The sequence below is a fragment of the Penicillium verhagenii genome, assembly GCF_028828195.1.
Source record: "Penicillium verhagenii strain IBT 33310 chromosome Unknown utg000008l_segment0_segment0, whole genome shotgun sequence".
Lineage (NCBI taxonomy): Eukaryota > Fungi > Ascomycota > Eurotiomycetes > Eurotiales > Aspergillaceae > Penicillium > Penicillium verhagenii.
Genome location: NW_026643172.1, coordinates 1,242,253 through 1,261,346, shown reverse-complemented (window position 1 = coordinate 1,261,346; position 19,094 = coordinate 1,242,253). Strand labels below are relative to the sequence as shown.

General features: G+C 48.5%; 10 protein-coding genes across 10 annotated transcripts; 6 read left to right on the top strand and 4 right to left on the bottom strand.

Moving 5' to 3' along the window:
- Positions 1 to 1,031: 1,031 nt before the first annotated feature.
- N7466_008445 (uncharacterized protein) lies at positions 1,032 to 1,355 on the top strand (the record flags this gene model as incomplete). The annotated part of the gene is made up of 1 exon (XM_057167834.1): positions 1,032 to 1,355. One exon carries the CDS (start codon positions 1,032 to 1,034, stop codon positions 1,353 to 1,355), a length of 324 nt encoding a protein of 107 aa, XP_057018465.1.
- A 777-nt stretch (positions 1,356 to 2,132) lies between these two features.
- Positions 2,133 to 4,167, top strand: N7466_008444 (sulfatase family protein; the record flags this gene model as incomplete). Its single annotated transcript, XM_057167833.1, has 5 exons — positions 2,133 to 2,481; positions 2,549 to 3,027; positions 3,084 to 3,570; positions 3,637 to 3,758; positions 3,820 to 4,167. The coding sequence occupies 5 exons, from the start codon at positions 2,133 to 2,135 to the stop codon at positions 4,165 to 4,167; spliced, it is 1,785 nt and encodes a 594-aa protein (XP_057018464.1).
- A 648-nt stretch (positions 4,168 to 4,815) lies between these two features.
- Positions 4,816 to 6,612, top strand: N7466_008443 (uncharacterized protein; the record flags this gene model as incomplete). Its single annotated transcript, XM_057167832.1, has 6 exons — positions 4,816 to 4,943; positions 5,038 to 5,375; positions 5,437 to 5,607; positions 5,663 to 6,212; positions 6,269 to 6,334; positions 6,399 to 6,612. The coding sequence occupies 6 exons, from the start codon at positions 4,816 to 4,818 to the stop codon at positions 6,610 to 6,612; spliced, it is 1,467 nt and encodes a 488-aa protein (XP_057018463.1).
- A 1,167-nt stretch (positions 6,613 to 7,779) lies between these two features.
- Positions 7,780 to 8,683, top strand: N7466_008442 (uncharacterized protein; the record flags this gene model as incomplete). The annotated part of the gene is made up of 2 exons (XM_057167831.1): positions 7,780 to 8,084; positions 8,146 to 8,683. The coding sequence occupies 2 exons, from the start codon at positions 7,780 to 7,782 to the stop codon at positions 8,681 to 8,683; spliced, it is 843 nt and encodes a 280-aa protein (XP_057018462.1).
- Positions 8,684 to 9,486: 803 nt separating this feature from the next.
- On the bottom strand, positions 9,487 to 11,739 carry N7466_008441 (putative respiratory complex assembly protein Rmp1; the record flags this gene model as incomplete). The annotated part of the gene is made up of 1 exon (XM_057167830.1): positions 9,487 to 11,739. One exon carries the CDS (start codon positions 11,737 to 11,739, stop codon positions 9,487 to 9,489), a length of 2,253 nt encoding a protein of 750 aa, XP_057018461.1.
- A 905-nt stretch (positions 11,740 to 12,644) lies between these two features.
- Positions 12,645 to 13,500, top strand: N7466_008440 (DUF202 domain-containing protein; the record flags this gene model as incomplete). Its single annotated transcript, XM_057167829.1, has 3 exons — positions 12,645 to 12,990; positions 13,068 to 13,351; positions 13,408 to 13,500. The coding sequence occupies 3 exons, from the start codon at positions 12,645 to 12,647 to the stop codon at positions 13,498 to 13,500; spliced, it is 723 nt and encodes a 240-aa protein (XP_057018460.1).
- Positions 13,501 to 13,934: 434 nt separating this feature from the next.
- arp2 (hydroxynaphthalene reductase arp2) lies at positions 13,935 to 14,826 on the bottom strand (the record flags this gene model as incomplete). Its single annotated transcript, XM_057167828.1, has 2 exons — positions 13,935 to 13,972; positions 14,058 to 14,826. The coding sequence occupies 2 exons, from the start codon at positions 14,824 to 14,826 to the stop codon at positions 13,935 to 13,937; spliced, it is 807 nt and encodes a 268-aa protein (XP_057018459.1).
- Positions 14,827 to 15,312: 486 nt separating this feature from the next.
- Positions 15,313 to 16,019, top strand: arp1 (scytalone dehydratase arp1; the record flags this gene model as incomplete). Its single annotated transcript, XM_057167827.1, has 4 exons — positions 15,313 to 15,367; positions 15,425 to 15,480; positions 15,551 to 15,592; positions 15,660 to 16,019. 4 exons carry the CDS (start codon positions 15,313 to 15,315, stop codon positions 16,017 to 16,019), a joined length of 513 nt encoding a protein of 170 aa, XP_057018458.1.
- A 134-nt stretch (positions 16,020 to 16,153) lies between these two features.
- Positions 16,154 to 17,265, bottom strand: N7466_008437 (alpha/beta hydrolase; the record flags this gene model as incomplete). Its single annotated transcript, XM_057167826.1, has 2 exons — positions 16,154 to 16,766; positions 16,853 to 17,265. The coding sequence occupies 2 exons, from the start codon at positions 17,263 to 17,265 to the stop codon at positions 16,154 to 16,156; spliced, it is 1,026 nt and encodes a 341-aa protein (XP_057018457.1).
- Positions 17,266 to 17,675: 410 nt separating this feature from the next.
- N7466_008436 (uncharacterized protein) lies at positions 17,676 to 18,834 on the bottom strand (the record flags this gene model as incomplete). Its single annotated transcript, XM_057167825.1, has 3 exons — positions 17,676 to 17,859; positions 17,912 to 18,447; positions 18,616 to 18,834. The coding sequence occupies 3 exons, from the start codon at positions 18,832 to 18,834 to the stop codon at positions 17,676 to 17,678; spliced, it is 939 nt and encodes a 312-aa protein (XP_057018456.1).
- Positions 18,835 to 19,094: the final 260 nt, after the last annotated feature.

Sequence of the window (19,094 nt, the reverse complement as noted above, 5' to 3'; positions counted from 1 at the left end):
CTCGGATATTCCGATCTCCACGATTCTCAGTTAAGCAATGCGGATATAACTAGGCGCCAGATACCTAGCTTAGTCATTGGCCAGGGCCTAACTAACTAGTTAGTTAGTTAGTTAGTTAACTAACTAGAGGCCACCCTTACCTATATACTAGGTCATATCCCAATTTCAGCTTCTAACTTCACCGCCCTGTTTCCCGCCTGTATTGTATTTATCATAAATAGGAATATCTTAAGGGATTTGATCTAAATACGGGTCACTTTTAGAATAGACTTGAGAATAGACTTGAGAGTAGGCTTGAGAATAGACTTGAGAATAGACTTGAGAGTAGACTTGAGAATAGACTTGAGAGTAGACTTGAGAATAGACTTGAGAATAGACTTGAGAATAGACTTGAGAATAGACTTGAGAATAGACTTGAGAGTAGACTTGAGAATAGACTTGAGAATAGACTTGAGAGTAGGGGTGGCCTCTATCGGCCGCCGCACCCCCCACAAAACTCCTGGTCCTTACTTCCCCACTTCCTGTACTTCCCCACTACCAAGCTTACGCAGACAAATCACATCTAATCACGGTGCACACCATACTAACTGTCACCCCGATTTTTGATTCATCCTGACAGACTCATTATTTCTAGATCCGGCCATTGATCGGCCCCGAGACTTTCCCCCCAGAATGCCATTCTCCCGAGTCCCGGCTGATAATGGTCCCCTCACCTTCCCAAATATTCGCCGAGTCGAGAATCGAGATTGCAGCCTACGCCGATCTACCGAGCCTTAAGGCCAAAGTATCTTTGATGACAAAAATCGAAACTTCCGATGATGAAATACTTGTTCGATCAATGCATCCTTCACTAAAAGATTGCCGCCAACTTTCAGTTGTCGAGGGTGACCCGGTAGACAGGCCTTTATGGCAAGTCAATGCGAGGGATGCTCATTACATTGAAAGCACACATACGGCCGGCAGATAGATTCACATTTTCTCAACACATTTAAGCGGATCTCGATGGATCCGCGGCTCGTCTTGCCGGTGCAATGGGTCTGGAAACATGCCACCAACTTCATCGACTCTTCTCCCCCGATTGTCCTGCAACTCAAGATGTTATCGCCAACTTCGTCAAAGACAGGCAAAACGATTTTGGCCATGCCTCGCTGCCTAAGAACCTTCGCGCGGTTCACTTCCACACCGTGACCAATGCGGTCGAACAGGCTAATAGATTCACCGTCGCCCTCTTGGCAGATCAACCGCCAACGCTCCTCAGTCAGAATGTGACAAGTGAAAACCTTTTTGATCTACGGCACACGGCCGAACGATTTTGGCATACGCTCACATTTCAAGAAGCAGCCGCTTTTGTTTGATGCTAAGGAGACCTTCCTGGCGTGGAAAACACTGAGCCATTTCTATTCTTCATCATTATGCTTATTATTTTCAAAACCAAAAAAAATACTAAACAGAAGAAATCCAAAAATTTAAGATATGAAGGTATTAACCTAATCCGAAACTGGGATAAATCACTTAAAATGCCAGTGAGCGACTAAGCTTGGCATTGATCGTTATCAGCTCAGCTGCCACGCAAAGGAGGATCCAAAGCACGCAATTTGACATGGGGAGATGCAAGCGATCCACTCTTGGCAAGTTTGAAGATCATCATTGCATTTTCGTTTGAACATTGAAATCTTGCAGATGAGAACAAGCAATATCCTTGTACACGTCAGTTGATAATTATTCGAATTCGAATTTCTCACGTTCAAATTACCTTTGCCTTGTGCAACATTTCACACGATCGCATTCGCATCCCAACTACTCCCTATACACAATTTCAAAATCCCCCTAGAGGAACTGGAACTCCCACGTGTAGAAGAGAGTAAAAGTCCCGATTCAAAGTGGAGTCTACCCCGGTCGCCATTGGAACCACCGATGGCATCATCCAAGCTCTCTCCACTTTTTGCCGACCGCGCCCTTGACGCTTAGCGCTAAGAGTCCAGACTGCCTGGCATATGCCGTGATACTGTTAGTGGTGGAGCACCTGAAGCTACAAGCAAGGGCCTGGATGATCGACACGCGTTTTCAATGCTATTGACGTCGTGACCTCCCCCCAAGTTCTTTTCCTCTCTTCATCACACATCCACGCCAGAATGAAGCTGCTCGCCCCCATTGCCGGGCTCATCGTGGCCGCCGAGGGCGCCGCCATCGGAAGTGCGATGGATATGCAAAATGTCCTTCAGTCGGTACTCAGCATTGCGCAATCACAACCATTGAAATCCTCAAAACCTCCGAATTTCCTGTTTGTGATCACCGACGACCAAGATCTGCAACTCGACTCCCTATCCTACACACCCCACATTCTGAAGCACATGCGCGACAAGGGTACATTTTTTAAGAATCACTTTGTGACCACTGCATTGTGCTGCCCTTCGCGAGTCAGCTTGTGGACTGGACGACAGGCACACAATACCAACGTGACAGATGTCAACCCGCCTTATGGTTAGTGGTTTTTACTACGTGTTGGAACTTGGAACTCGGGAGCAAAAGACTGACCGAATCGACTCAGGCGGATATCCCAAGTTTGTGGATCGCGGCTTCAATGATAATTTCTTGCCCGTTTGGCTGCAAGAGGCCGGTTACGATACTTACTATACGGGGAAAATGTTCAACTCTCATACAGTCGAAAACTACCACAGCCCGCACATCAACGGATTCAATGGCTCCGACTTCCTACTCGATCCTTTCACCTACTCCTACCTTAATTCCACCTATCAGCGCAATCACGATGCACCCGTAAGCTATGAGGGACAGCACACGACTGATGTTATTACGGATAAGGCACTCGGATTCCTAGATGATGCTCTGGAAGGAGATCGACCTTTCTTTGTGACAGTCGCTCCGATCGCTCCTCACTCAAATTTGAATCCCGCCGCACTGGATCGGCCCGAGACCATTGTCATGGGGGCTCCGATCCCATTGGAGAGACATCAGCATCTATTCCCGGATGTGAAGGTGCCCCGGACTGAGAATTTCAACCCAGACGAGGTATGTGTTAATCTCTAAATCTACCAGCAGAGATCAGTCCGTTAACCGGTTTATAGCCTAGCGGAGTCAGTTGGGTTCGGAATTTAGCCCAGCAGAATCAAACGGTGGTTGATTACGGGGACCACTATTATCGCAAGCGCTTGCAGGCACTGCAGGGAGTTGACGAATTAGTGGATTCACTCGTTACTCGTTTGGAAGAGAGCGACCAGTTGGACAACACCTACATCATCTACACCTCCGACAACGGATTCCATATCGGACAGCACCGTTTGCCACCGGGCAAGACCTGCGGCTTTGAGGAGGATATCCGCGTGCCTCTCTTCATTCGTGGCCCTGGAATTCCGGAGGGATATGTGCAAGATTCGGTCACCACCCACATTGACCTCGCGCCGACAATTTTCAGTCTCGCTGGTATTCCCCACCGCGAGGACTTTGATGGAACCGCTATTCCTCTGACTCCTGACTTTGCGGGGCCCCGACATGAACATGTCACTGTTGAGTTCTGGGGTCGAACTGTTTTCGAAGGCGACTTTAGTCATATAGGTGAGTTTTGCGCGTGTTCAGACTCATCATTTTTGGAGTAGGATAGGACTAATCCGGATCCGTTAGGAATTGCCGGCACCGTCTTCCAGCACAATAACACATACAAGTCAGTTCGTCTGTTGGGTGAGGGCTATAATTTGTACTACTCTGTGTGGTGTACCAACGAGCACGAGCTTTATGATCTCTCTGTGAGTGGTGACTTTCGATACATTTGTACTTGAGTCGGAGTGCTAACATGTCATTCTACAGACGGACCCCTATCAGCTACACAACCTATACCCTACCGGCCCTGCTGTCGGCGACGAACCTCGAATTCTAGGCCGAACCCTCTCCCAGGCCATCAGCCGACTCGATGCTCTTTTGCTCGTTCTCAAGTCGTGCCAGGGATCTACCTGCATCGAGCCCTGGAAGGTGCTACATCCCCAACACTCTATTCGCACTATGCGAGATGCTCTGGATGAACGGTATGACCTGTTTTATGAGGCACAGCCTCGGGTCTCGTTCGATTGGTGTGATTTGGGATATGTCATTGAGGCAGAAGGGCCTCAAGCTCCATTGACCACCCGAAATGGTCTTCCTTGGGATGCTTGGGTGTAAATCATTAAAAAAGTTTCGTGTAAACATATACCCCTACCGTGAATATACGGTCAGCTAGAGTTTAAATGGATAGATAAGAATCATTTCGGGCTGCACTTTAAAGAGGAAAATTAGTTTATTAGAAGGGTGTAGGTAAAATAACCAAAGGAGGCTAAGCATTGCACAGCTGAAGTCCTGCTTCGTTAGTCCTTAGTACTAACGAATGGATCCATAGTAGAGGACAAGAAAGCCGATGAACCACAACAAACGTCAACCACCGAGAAATCCTGTCGCGCCACAAGACCTTGTTTGCCTCGGAAAACCCGTAGGCTTGTTTTTAATTATGATTGATTGTTTTCACATATCGGCAATGATAATACCCAGAAGCGAAAAAAAATGGGTCCGATACTTGCACGTCAAAGGCGCCATGATTGCGCCATATCTTCCCGCCGTGTCGACACAACGGGGCCACAATGACAGGCGTGCAGGCAATCTAGATGCTGTCTGGTACCTGGGCACGTACGGCGTACGCAATCCACGATAAGCGACCGGGGCAATTTTTTTTTATATATAAGAATCAGGATGTTCGCACCGTTGATGCTATTTCAAGACACTCCCATAGTTATCTACTGAGACCCATTGATCCCAGTAGGATCCACACACATCACAATGGGAGACCAGGAATTCTTCACAGAGAAAAATGCAATTGATGCAAAGATCACTGATTCTTCCCATACCGAGGTGGAACATGGTATCATTAAGGACTGGGACAAGGAAGAGTCGGCTGTTCGACGCAAGTATGTGGCTACTATTAGCCTCCCGAACCCCTTGGGGAATCTTCGATATGGTTACTGGAACGAGATGAGCTGACAGCCATGTTTTTCGGAACAGAATCGACTTCATTTTGATTCCTACTCTTGCTCTTGCTTTCTTCTCCTTGCAACTCGATCGTGGCAACATCAGCGCCGTCCTTACCTCCACAATCACCAAAGATCTCGGTATCACAACCAACCAAGTCAATGTCGGCACCCAACTTCTCTCGGCTGGCATTGTTCTTTCGGAAATCCCTTCCAACTTCCTTCTGCAACGCATCGGACCCCGGACATGGCTGTCGGGTCAATTGTTCGCCTGGGGCCTCGTGGCTACCTTCCAGGCCTTTGTGACGTCTTACCCGGCATACCTAGTGACCCGCATCCTGCTTGGTCTCTGTGAAGGTGGTTTCATTCCAGGTAAGCTCTTCTGTAAATGACATATATTCGCGTCCGCTAATTGATGGTTCTCATGTGATAGGTGCGCTGTACTATCTTTCGACTTGGTATAAGAAGGATGAGACCAGTCTCCGGACAAGTTATTTCTTTTATGGTCAGATGTTTGCTTCCGCGACTTCCAGTCTGATTTCAGCTGGAGTTCTCAAGCTGGATGGCACCAACGGATGGGCTGGATGGAGATGGATTTTCCTCAGTAAGGATTCTGTCCTCTCGGTCAACAGAAGATTCTCGCTAACATGTTGAATTAGTCGAGGGCCTCATCACCCTATTCATCGGCATCGTTTTTACACTCTTGGTTCCCCCCAGCGTGGGCGACGGCCGTCCCTTGATCGCCTTTGGCCGCTGGAGTTATTTCACCGAGCGGGAATCGCACATAATTCGCAACCGCGTCTTGCTGGATGACCCTAAGAAGGCTCGGGGCCATATCCAGATCTCCAAATCTGATGTCTGGAAGGCTCTGAAGAACCCGCGCATCATGCAGCACGTATTCATCACCCTGGTTTCCATGTCTGCTTTCCAGGGCTTGACCCAATACACTCCTACCATGATCAAGTCGCTCGGCTTTTCCTCGATCAAGGCTAATGCTCTCTCGTCTGTGCCGGTTTACTGCGGCATCGTCTGGTTGACAATTTTGTCGTTCCTTGCGGATCGTACTGGCCACCGCGGTCCATTTGTGCTGCTTGCAATCACCTGGAATGTGATTTCCTATGCCTGCCTGCGGACTGATCCGTATCACTCTGGACAGTGGCACCGATATGGTGTCATTGCTATCACCAATGTCTCCTACTGCAGCATGCAGTAAGTGTCTCCCGCTTCCGTTCGAATTCGAGAAATTAGTACTAACCAGAGATTAGTATCCTCAATGTTGGTTGGTTGTCATTCTACTGCCGAACCCCCCAAGAAAGGAGTGTCGCCATGGCGTAAGTTGATCTGCCTGATTGTCTGTTGAACAGAATATTGAGTACTGACTTTCTCTCTTTTCAGTTTGGTTGTGATGGCCGCAAACTGTGCTGGTATCTCCGGCTCCCAGATCTTCCGTACCGAAGATGCGCCCAAATACTTGAAGGGGCTTACGGCAATCTGTGTTCTGGCTGGAGTGTCTTGGTTGCAAGTGGCAGGTCTCTCGTTGCAGACTTATTTCGGGCGGAAAAAGGCGACGGCAGAGGACAAGGAATCCACCCCCTCCACAAACTCATAAGCCTCATGCGCCTGAATAATCTATTTTATAGAGTCAAGGCTTAATTAATGATTAATGACATTTTACCGAGATTGAGTCGGGTATCCACTAAATTTTGAACTCCAGTAATATCACTCGGCTTCCTAGTAGACCACTATACCTCCAGGGCTATTACTGCCATTAATTTATATATGGCAAAAAATGTCAATCAAGGCGAGCAGAGACCTTTTAGATGGTCAAGTGAGTGAAACAGGGTGGCAAACTTTGAAATATTGAGGAAATGGCGATTTGCTCCCCCTTTGCCCCCCTCATTTGGGCTTTTCCAGAGATGTTTCGAAGGCTATACTATGTTAACAAGGATCGGGTCATTCTTCAAATGTTAAGCTTCACCGAGCGAAAACACAGAGTTTAGTGAGATTTATACATGAGCTTGGATCTCTTCAGTCGGTTGATTATGTTTACCTGGTACATATAGTAAATTGGCCGTTAATTAGAACTGCTGGGATATTAATTACTCCGGTTACGAGCCGAGAGTGTCCACTGTCCACGATCTGCACGAGACCTTCTCTGGAAATTCATCGCCTCGTGGACATTGTACCTTGCTTGAATGGCCCAGGAACCCCATGCAAGATGAAATCAACAGTTAATATAGAATGACAGTCTGGGGAATGTGCCTGTCCATCTCTTTGACCTCCCCATTTTTTGCATTTTTGCGGGGTTGGGGTCGGTTAAAACGCGAGTCTGTTGACTTTGCTCTTTACCGATGCCGAGTGGAATGCACCGATTGGTGCGTAGCGCCCTCGGACCGATCCGATCAAGGGCCAGAATCCGGGGAAAACATCGGATAAATTCCTGCATCATACGGTGAGGAATTTACCGAGCAGGTCGGCTGAGCTCTAGCTCGCTTCGAGCTTTCAAGGTCGCTTGCATGTTCTCCGCAAATTCTTTTTAAGTCAAGCATGCCCCGGATTTGCGGGGAACGGATTGTTTTTTTATTATTATTATTCTTTATTTATTATTATACGCTTTTACTATTGTCTATTCTTTTCATACTAATTCTCTGCTGTGCTGGCCACGCAAAACAAATCAATAACCTTCTTGCCGCGAACGTGTTTATACCTCGGGCAATTTTATTTAACCTGGACGCTGAAAACAATTCGATCAACACGCCACTCACATTGTCTAAAAATGACTGCCCCAAATCTTTCCTACAGCCTTGAGTACTGGCAGCAGATAGACCCTCATGACAGAGACGTGCCAAATTTGGCTACACCAAACGTCCAAAGCTACGAGAAGGTTAGCCAGCACTTCATGGCCCACAGTGGCTTTCCACTCGTCCTCCAAGGCGAGCCCGATGCATGGGCTTTGGAAAATTACGACTGGAGCGGCGAAATGGCTCTGAAATCGTCTAGCGACTTTGTCCAAAATTGGCAACTTTACGATGGCCCGTACACAGCTACCATGGACGGAGAAAAGAACTTAAACATGACCAGGTCAGTCTGCATGTGCTTGCGTCAAAGCAAACGAGACAAAAACTAAATCTTTATCATGCAGTGATTCCTGGATCCCGGAGTATCAAACACCGACCAGCCCCTATGCCCGCCCCGATCAAGCAGAAAATCAGCATCTGCTTTCGCGCATAGCAGCCGAAAGGGCCCTCTTCATGACCCCCTCTGTCCACGCCTTGTCTGTGTCTACATTCCCAGGCTCCCCTGTATCCGACCACTCCAGTACACCCGAAATCCCTCAAGCCCCCTTCAGCCGCGGCGGGACCGAACAAGCTAGAGACACATCGCCATTCCCCGATATGGTGTCTGAGCACAACTCTACCATGCAGGGTCCCATAGCAACAGCCTGGATGGCCAATGGTCCTACCTGGAACACAGAGGATGAAGACTTCCCCACAATGCTAGAAATGCCCGATGGATCATCCCGTAAGACCTCCAACTGGCTGCCAGTTGATCCCGAGGCCGGCTTTACAATTGGATCGTCCTCGTACCCAGACGGCGTGGAGCTTCATATGGGAGGCCTTGATGATATTCGAGGAGCTTTTATCCCATCCACTTCGGCTCAGTGGGCACACACTGGGTGATGGGTCTTATGATGCTTTGGTGGACTGCATTGTCCTGAAAACGAACCAAAAAGCAAACGCGGACTTTTATCTATCCCATCTTTCCAGCTTTGCTTCTTAGCTGAAGTACGCGCCATTCCAAAATTCAAATCCCGCCCTCAGCCACAAGATGGGTGTAATTTTTGAAGGATCTTACTGGATGGAAACGATGCTAAGATTCTCTACACTGGCTTCACTGCTAGGTGGCTATTATCGATATTGGTTACTTGCTGCAATAGCTTGAATCACTGCAATAATTGCTCGGTGTTAAGGGTCCTGTGGCCTTCAAGGGAAGGCAAGCCTGGTGGCTCTTCTATGCATATATGAATGTTTACGGATTATCCACGATCCAAAAACCAAAAATTGAAGATTGTAGTACATAGCCGAGAGGCGAGAGCCCGTTTAAAAATACAGAATCAGAAGAACTCCCAACCTTTATTTACACTAAGACCCGTAGAACATCACTCAAGTACACCGCTTCAAAAGAAAATAATATTGGATTATTCATTGTTTTAATGTTAATATTGCAAGGTTGCCCAGGTAGGAGCGAGCACATGAGATGGTTTTGCTGTTAATACCTTACACAAGTACATCCTACCAGTAGTAGGTACGTTCTGGGTCGGCATACATGTAGGCGGTGTATTACACAGCTTGGAAGAAACCTTGATATTGCATAATGTTCTTTCATTAGTCTTGGGTAATTATATTGTACAGCCCCAGAAAGGGGTCACTTTTCATCTATGTAGTCGGAGATTCTTATTATACAATGGTGAATCGAAATAGTTCTATCCGTCGTGTTCGTCCGGGTATCTTGCCTTGTCGATTTTAAACGCCATGTCGCAAGCGGTGTTGTAAAAGGAGTGGAAGTTTTGTTCCACGGCATCCTGAGACTCGCCATCCACAACCTCCATGGTATCTTGAGGGATATTCATGTCAAGCGAAACTTCAGTAGTCCTGGCTGCGAGGAACGGCCCACTTTCATAGAAGCGGTAGCTCAACTGCGTACCCTCAAAGTGATATCTTTGGGCAACAGCTCCTCGAGCATCATTCATTGGAGGGAAAATATACTCGACAGAGTCGACCTTGCCCTCGGTCTTGGTGTGAAGGCATGATGGGAAGATATTTTGCGGTAGGCGAATATGTCCGAAGGCAGGCAGGGAAGAGCCCTCGATGCTTGACGGGGAAGTGAACGTATCGCGAAGAGACTGCTTGATGCTGTTCAAGAGCTCTTCATACTGTTCTTCATCGGTGACGGTCTCAGCCGAGGCCTGCAAGTGGAGAGTACGCGTGAAGCGTAGATCAAGTCCAGTCTCTGGAAGGAGGAAATCGACACTGTTCGTATCGAGGATGAACCTGACACCGTGGATGGAAATGGGGTCTTGGGAGGCCCCCGACGCATTCATAGTCTTAGGGGAAAATTCCACTTCTAGCTCTGGAAGATTGCCAGATGATCCTGGCAACGGAATCAGCCGAACAACATGGATCGGGATTCCATTCTCTGGGGCGATTGGTGAGAGCGAGTCCAAGAAAGGTTTGATTCGAGGTACATCGGGCACAAAAGTTCGTGGTAAAGAAAGCTTGCCAAGCTGAGAGGCGCTGATTGTTGTCTCGTCAAATGTAGACTTCCGGTTGAATAGACACCTTCCAACTGCGGCGGTCACCGATTCCTGAAGTGTGAACCCACCAAGAGAGACGGGGTTAGCTTCGCGCTGATCACGCAGAAGCTTTAACAAAGTGTTAGATAGCAGGGCGTTGTGGCCATTGAAGAAAGGGGTGGGTTGGGGTTCAGTCGCGGTAGTCTGAACAGCGGGCATGGCCCATCGGAACCAGGATTTTTGTTGATCCAACCAGCTAGCGGTGGTCTCGGGGGTGTAGTCGTATACATTTGCTGGTTCGGAGGCTGGTAGGTACGTAGAGAACGGTTGAGGTGATGGATTAGCACCGTGAGCTGCGAGGCCTAGCGTCCTTCGAGCTTCCTCCGCCCCCCGTTTGTTTTCCTTCAGGTACAGAATCCTTTCCGGACCCTGGACAGCCTGTCGGTCGATTTCAACACCGTATGTTTGGCACACCCAATCGATAAAGTTCGGAGTGAAGCGTGTGCCAACGGTGACAAAGTCAATCCCAACCTGTTCCTCTTGAATTCGAGCGGCAGCATCTGAAATGACTTCGCAAGTTGATTCGCAACTCGTCTCGGTTCCCGTAATTCTCACCAACCCTAGAGAGTGGGTGATATCAATACTGGACTTGTGGAGACCTGCCACTTCGTCAAATGAGAAGTTGTTGGCCGCTAGGAGTAAATTGATATATAGAGGAGGCAAAGTGAGGTCCAGGTGGCCCACCTCATCCAAAATGGAAAGCTGCCAAAACTCTCGAAGAATATGTTCCGCCAATTGCATTTTGTGATCAAGCCGGGGTCGCAGTCTTGAGCCGGTTTTGAGGATAAATGCAGATGTTCCCGGTCGCCATGGTGCAAGGTTGTCCTCGGAGATCGGCATGTCGTGATTATATGCGGCCACGTATTGTGACAGCTGAGGACGGGAAAAGGATGATACAATGGTCGATTGAAGGTCCTCCCACTCGCTGGCAGTCAGTTTTTGCTTGGGTCGATATGTCCGGAGGCCTTCCATTCTGACCCGTATTATCTCCGCCGTCGTTTCAACTGACTCCTCGTCCATGTCGTGCAGAATAGCAGAGACTGAGCTTGGGTCTTCCTTCAGCTGGCCTTCTCCTTCTCCCAACGCATTCGGGCCACTGTGCTGCGGTCGTCGGCGGATTTTGGGGGGCACGATAACCACTTCACCAGGTTCACCTAGTGAAGTAACTCCAATCGGCAATCTTTCGCTGTGAAGATAGTTTTTAGGTTTGTGACGGACGGTGGTGCCATGACGGGTGTTCAAGTTGGTTTGGTCGGAACGCGAATCATTGGAGGACGAGGATTGAAAACGAGGAGTCAGGGTTCGAATGGACGGCTGGATGTGTCCTTTATGAAGTAATGGGGATTCGAAGAGTCCCAAAAGGCTCTTTGGATGTCGTCGCATCATTCAATATTTCAAGTGGGTTTGGAAGTTCCAAGACTTCCCAAGGTTGGTTTTTTCTCTTGAAATTCAAACATGTCGCGGAAGAAGTTCTGGTGAGACCGGCACTAGGCTTGAATAGGAAACCTTTTCAATATCCCGTCAACTGGTCAACCCTCAATCCTCAACCCCGAACGCTTACCGACTGATAATAAAAGCTCTCCAGAGGTTTGAATGATCGGATAATTTAACATAAGTTTCATTGATTAGTATTTTCCGTATCCCGTTCTATGTATGGACAATTATATCTCAGTTTCCCTGCTGAGAACGGCCGTTGATTGGATCTCCGCCAGCTGGGACACCTGAGACGCCTGGTTTTTTTACACGAATCCAATTCGATTGGGCCTAACATTCTCGGTGGATACTGATCAAGTCCTCTCGTATAGATCGGATCCTAGTAATGCTTAATCCATCTTCACTGCAGCAGTCATTGGAGGGGATTTCAACATATCGACCGAAGATGATGCAATTCACATTTGCGAGGATTTGATTGGCCAATGAGTCTAGGTACCAAGCCGGATGCAGGTACTACGGTCATTGTGTTCCTCAAAGATAGAATGTGGAGTAAAAGAAAAGAAAAGCCCTTGAAAACTCACTTAAATAATAGCTTCACCTCTTCTGATCTTCTCAATATATCAGTATCACAAAATCGAACACAACAAGCACATAATTACCCCAGAATGCAAACCATGAGTAGTATTGCGGGGCGATGAGTGACAAGTTCGGCTGGAGCCGATCCGGGGACAATTCCCCCCAAAAACACTGAAAGAGATAGGGAAAGGCCCAAGGGTCCCAAAACTTGCTTTGAATCTTTTCCGACCTGGCAAGCTCCATGATAGCAATGCCACTCCCGGCTACAGCTCCCCAATATGACCGAAACGAGTGCTGCGGCGTTGTCGGCTTTGGAACGACCTGTCACTGCTGTCTTGAGAGAAAGCCGACCGCCATCTCGGCGTGACGAGCGTCGTCAGGAAGACGATCGCGAAGCCCTCGAGCTACAGGAAATCCAAACCCGCGAGGATGACGAGCTGGAATGTTCATCAGCATCTGCTTCGTCTGGTGACGAGTATCGGGTCCCCACAAGTCGGATTGTGTCTCGTGTCACGACTCAGCGTTCACACCACAATCGCACCGGACTGTGGAGCCGGATTTGTCGATTTTGGACACACCATGTCACTCTGACGGTGCCTCGGAAAAGCAACAGGGACCATTATGGTCAGTAAGATCGTTGTGCTCTTTTAGCTTGCCACATACAATTGGAAAGGAGTTGATACTGATCGGAAATTATTCAGCTTTGGAGAGGACTTTCCTCGCTTATATCCGTACGTCGGTGGTTATCGCAATGCAAGGGGTGGTCATCGCACAGCTGTTCCGCCTTCAACGTGCCCCAACTGCCGAGGATCGCCTGAGATTCTACCAGGTCGGTATTCCGCTTGCCGTCAGTTGTCACTGTGTCGCCGTTATTGTCGCTTTGATCGGGGCCTATCGATTTTGGAGACAGCAAAGTGCTATCTCTTTGGGCAAAGTTCATGCTGGGGGCTGGGAGCTCAATTCGGTCGGGATCCTACTCTTTGCGGTATGTGACATCTCTCATGAATACGGAGAGAGTAAACTCATGTTAACTCCATCCAGATCATCCTTGTCACTTTGATTGTTTCTGTTACCATCATGGTTGAAATCGACGATGCACAAAACAATTTACTCAAACGCATATTGCGACGATGAACAACGAACTTTCCAGGGGCAAAAGAACACGATGAATGGTTGAAGATAATTTGATGAATGAAATGACACTGCAAATTTATTCGCGCTACACCCTATTCCCAGCTCCAGGGCTTAACTGACCGCCTCGTCTAAGACAATATGTATGTCCCGAAGTATCTATGCCCGAGGCTTTCGCCCATACCATACGCAGTGTGGGTTGAACCCTGGGCACGGATAGCTCGAAGGGTACTGTTCTTCCAGGTGAGAGTAGAAGTCTTAAACATTGGAAGCAAGGACATTGGGTTGTTTCACATGTTGTAAATTCAGCACTAATTTCTGTACGATTGAACTAAATCTCAATAGGTACTCGAGAGTCACCCTGACGGAAGGGGGGAAAAGAAATCAAAGAAGGACTCCAGTAAGCTGCCTGCTTAGGTATCAGCCACACATCTCCATTAAATGTTGGCACCTCCGTTCAGCGGCAAGATTTGGCCTGCAAGATCAATTAGTTCGGGTTTCAATGAGGGCCAAAATGTGCCCTTGGTTTTCGGAAAGAAATTAAAATAGGGGCAACTCACCGTTGATCCATTCCCCTCCCGGGCTGGCCAAGAATGCCACAACGCGGCCAATGTCGGCCGGCACGCCACATCGCTTCAAGGGGCTACCACTGGCCAAAGCTGCTTCAATATCCTCAAGGGATGAGCTCTGATCGCAGCCAGGCGCATAACGCCACGAATTCTTCAACCACATATCACTCTTGACGCCGGCGGGGGCAATAGCGTTGACGGTGCAGCGCTTCTTGCCGAAATCGGCAGCAAAGCAACGGGTGAATCCCTCGATCGCGCTCTTGCTACCGGCGTACAATGAGTGACCCGGGACGCCAACTCCTGCAGCGATCGACGACATGAGCACCACTCGGCCGCCCGGCTGAATATACTTGTAGGCATTCTGGGCCACGAAGAACTGAGCCCGAGTGTTGAGATCGAAGACTTCGTTGAAATCTTCGAGGGTGGTATCGGCTAGCGAGACAAATTTCTCTGTTCCGGAGTTGGAAACAACGATGTCGAGTTGTCCGAAGTGCGCCACAACCTGTTGGAATAGGGTCTCAATGGAGTCAACCTTGGTCAGGTTGGCCTGGAAAGCGGCCGACTGGCTGCCCAAGGCTTGAATCTCCTGGACAATCTTCTCGGCGGAGACGGGGTCGCGGGAGTAGTTGATAGCCACTGAAGCGCCTTTCTTGGCCAGCTCCAGCGCGATGCCTGAACCGATACCCCGGCTGCCGCCGGTGACTAGGGCAACTTTGCCTGCAAGCTCACCGGAACCCGCTTGAGTGTGTGGGACAACCATGTTGATGAGATTGCTAAGATGAACGGACGTAAAATGTATAATATGAATGGAAAGTTGAAATGAAAGAAACGAGATCTCGATCGAGGCAACAGGATGCAGTAGGTATTTTGTAATTAAGTACCACACGAGGCTGGATGAAACCAAAGCCGGATTTCATCTCACCATAGGCGCCACTCTATGGTTCTTTTTTAGAATAGTCATCCTGCTTTCGAACATCTGAATGATTAATGGCTTGGGGTATGGAACAATTGCCGCTTGCGGAAGTGTAGTAGTTCAGCTGGTTTCCACACGAAGTCGCGTCAATCGGCTTGTGTTGCATTCCTTTGTCTCCAACAATTCCAATTCATGTTCACGCTGCATCCGGCGAAGCCAAGCATGGAGTTTCTAGTCACGAGAAACAGGGGAGATGTGCCTTAGGAGAAATACTTTACTGAGAAGCCTCCTCGATAGGTTATTTCATTGAAGTTACTCGTCTCGAAGAACATCATGTCGCCAGCCATAAAGAAGCAAACAGAGCCTAATTTGGACATTAGCTTCCAAGGTGATAAGCCCCATAATAATATTGAACCTCTCTGACGGTGATTACTAACTTTTGCAGATTATCTAGTTTTGTCGAAGGTCGTCTTCGACTGGGCCGATAGTTACGATGCTAAGGTACATATGACCATTACTTTGACGGCACCTTTGACGAAAGTTCATGAACTGAAATAATTATATCTTTTAGGACTGGGACCGTCTGCGTAGCATTATTGCTCCCACACTGACGGTATGAACTGATAATACATCCCAATTCACCGGAAACAACGTGAACGCTAATACCAACACTTGAACAGGTTGACTACACCAAGATTGGACTCCGAAGATGGGACGATATGTCAGCAGACGATTACATGGCTATGGTGACCCACCCCGGATTCCTGGGAGATCCCACCGTGAAGACACAGCATCTGCTCGGCCAAACCTGGTGGGAGAAGATATCCGACACCGAGGTTATCGGCCATCACCAGCTCCGTGCCGCCCACCAAGTGTACACCGATGCTGATTTGAAGGAGGTCAAGCTCCGTGGCCACGGCCATGCCACCAACGAGCACTACTACCGCAAGGTTGACGGAGTGTGGAAGTTTGCAGGCCTCAAGCCCAATGTGAGATGGAATGAGCTGCGGTTCGACGATGTATTCAAGGGCCTGGATTGATAGAAAGTGTAGTTGAGAATTCGGCCACGTTGGAACCTTGGAAGTGGATTAACCATCTATTGAATCAATTATATTGAAATTTTGCATGTTGAACCACAGGGGAGGGACTATTTTATTTCTTCCCCGGCTATAAACTAGACCCAGAATGCCTTTTGCAAGGCATCACACATCAGTGTGATGCATCTTTTCCCCTCGGAGAGTGCACCATCCATGGCCAAGAATGGATGAGGCATGCCCTTCATCACCTGCAAATCCACCGCCACGCCTGCATTTTGAAGCTTCTCGGCATACTGCTCGCCCTCGGTCCGCAACACGTCCAACTCGCCCACCATTACCAGGGCAGGGGGAAGCTGAGACCAGCTACCGCCAGTGGCATAAAATAGGGGACTGGCCTCGGGGTTGGTGCGATCGGCTTCGTTGGGGAGGTAATGGTCGCGGTACCAAATCATTTTCCGGGATGGTAGAGCGGGGGTATGTTCGTATCGGCGGTAGGACTCATTGTTCTCCACTGTGGCAGTGTTGTCCGTGACAGGGACCGAGAGTAACTGAGCGGAGAAGTGGACTGGGGGTGAGAGGGTCAATGCCTTGTGGGTCATGATGGCGGCCAAGTTTCCACCAGCCGAAGACCCGCCCGTCGCGAGTCTGGACGTGTCAATTGACAGCGCGGCGGTTCCCTCCGCCTTCAACCACAACAGGGCCTCCCAGCAATCGTGAACGGCAGCTGGCCATGGGTTTTCGGGGGCGAGACTTTGATTGGTTAGATAGTGTGCTATTTGGGTCGGATTGGACCGAGGTGTGGGAAAGAGGGAGAAGATGCGGGAAGGGAAGCTCACCGGTAATCAACCGTCACCACCACGCAATTACCACGCACGCAAAGGTTAGAGCACACCACGTTTTCAGTGTCAATGTTGCCAAGGACCCAACCACCGCCGTGGAAATACAGCATGACTGGCCATCCTCCGGCTGGTACTTCGCCCTTGGGGGTAAAACAGCGGACTTCAACTGGAGGTCCCTGAGTCTCACGACGCGTGATAGTGATATCCTGAGTCTTCCCAACCTCCAGCATCGGACCCGCGCCTGGGATGAGAACACCGCTGGTTCGGGATGCTGCAACGGGCTGCAGATGTACTTGTTGCTTGTCGATCACATGCTGGTCATAGAAATTGACGTATTCGGGATCCAGCAGATCTCGGACAGACTCATGGAGCGGGTAGGGAGGTTGTGTGACACCTGGAATGGCAGACATGGTGGAAGAGTGCAAGGAGGAGGCAGAGAAACAAAAGGAACCAGCAAAAGGGTAAAATGAATCATAAAATATCTACCTCACATCCCTTGGGATAGACCTTGCAATAAATGCAAGGTAAAAGACCCCCTCTCTTCCCCCACGCGGGCAAAGGTGCGATGCACCATGCGAGGGGATTTGAACCGTAATATTTTACGATAAGACCCACCAAATGTAGTAGTGATTTTCAATAACTGCATAAGATGTAGAGGTTTTGTCACCCTATATACTACTGTAACCTTGTAACCTTGAAGTTTGACAAGCGTGATGAACTGAGAAAGGTGGGGGTTTCTTTTGTTTATCGGACTTTCTCCGAGTGTGAGATCAGTGAGTACTAAGTAGAGTAGCCCTGGGGGTGGTAGTAAACACTACATCTAGAATCTTTCATAGTCTGTGATTATCAAGGGTCTTCCATCGTTCGCAAGTATCTGTCGTAAATCAAATCCGATCGCTAGGCCATTGCCCTCCTCCTCTGCCTCACGAAAGCCGGGAGCATAGTCATCCACTAGATCGACTTCACCCAGGTAGATCTCCACAAGCGGCTTCCACATATCGACCCTAAGCACTGATTAGGTCATAAAATTCTTTAAATAAGAGGAAGATGACTCACGGCTCGTCCTCCAAGATAATTTTCGGATCTCTATCCTTATCAAGATCACTGTATCTTGACTCAATATACATCAACGCGCACTGTATCGGAGTCTGATTGCCAGGTCCGATTTCACGATAAAAGTCGGCAAACTCCATCATCATAATTTGAGCCCGGTAGGCCTTTTCATAGATGCCATTCGTTCCAAACTCAACCCAAAGCCCTAGTCCGGTCTCTAGGGTTCGGTCATCAATAATCAGCTTGGGATAACAATCCCTGAAGATTACCGTTCCATCAAGCGCCATATGCATATCGAGAAAATCGGGCCGAGCGACGCTTTGCTGGAGCTTGAAAGTGTCCAGAACATGATTGCCTTGATTACCTTCCAAGGGCAAAAACATCACAATTTCGTCGGCTAGAAATTCCCAGCCATCCTCCCATGGGAATAAACCCAGGATACACTTAGCCAGCAAGGCTTGTTTTTCTTCGTTCAATTCAGTGATACAAATATAGACCATGCAGAAGCTTTCAACGTCACTTTTAGTGAAAGACTCGTCCTGTTTTCAGGTTAAAATTAGAATCGGGAAAGTAGGGGATATTTCGTACTCTAAGTTCGGGGCCTTCGAAAAAAACTAGGCTCGTCCTCTGGTGCTCGAGATTGATAGCCCTATCAAAGGGGCAGTGAGTAGAAAACCAAGGAATATCTGTATTTAGTCAAGTCATACATCTCGGAATTTTTGGTCTGCTGTTGCCCATTGTTCAATCAGATCTCGTTTCTGTTGATCTGCGGTGTCGTCGCCACTGACCCACCGCTCACGAACAAAATATCTCCATGCACGAGTGGCGTCACCATCGATATCTTCCCACTCGACAGGTTCCTCATGTCGGCGAATAAATGAGGGGATACATTCAGGCCACTGGCTATACGATCTTTTGAGAGACATGCTTGAATGATGTGGTGGCAGTTGTGAGGCTGAAAAGAAGTGAAGGACGCGAAGGAGACATAGTGGGTCTTGGACTCAGGGAATCAGGGTTTTCGTATGGATCCAGCCTTCCAAGGCTAGCGTGCTATAGTTATTCCAGCACTTCCTAGGGCTAAAAGCGATATTATTATTCTTGTCCAAACACGCAAAAAGAGGCTTATCTAATACATACTAGTAGTATGTAGGGCTGTGGACTTAGCTTTCCGCACTCCGTAGGTGTT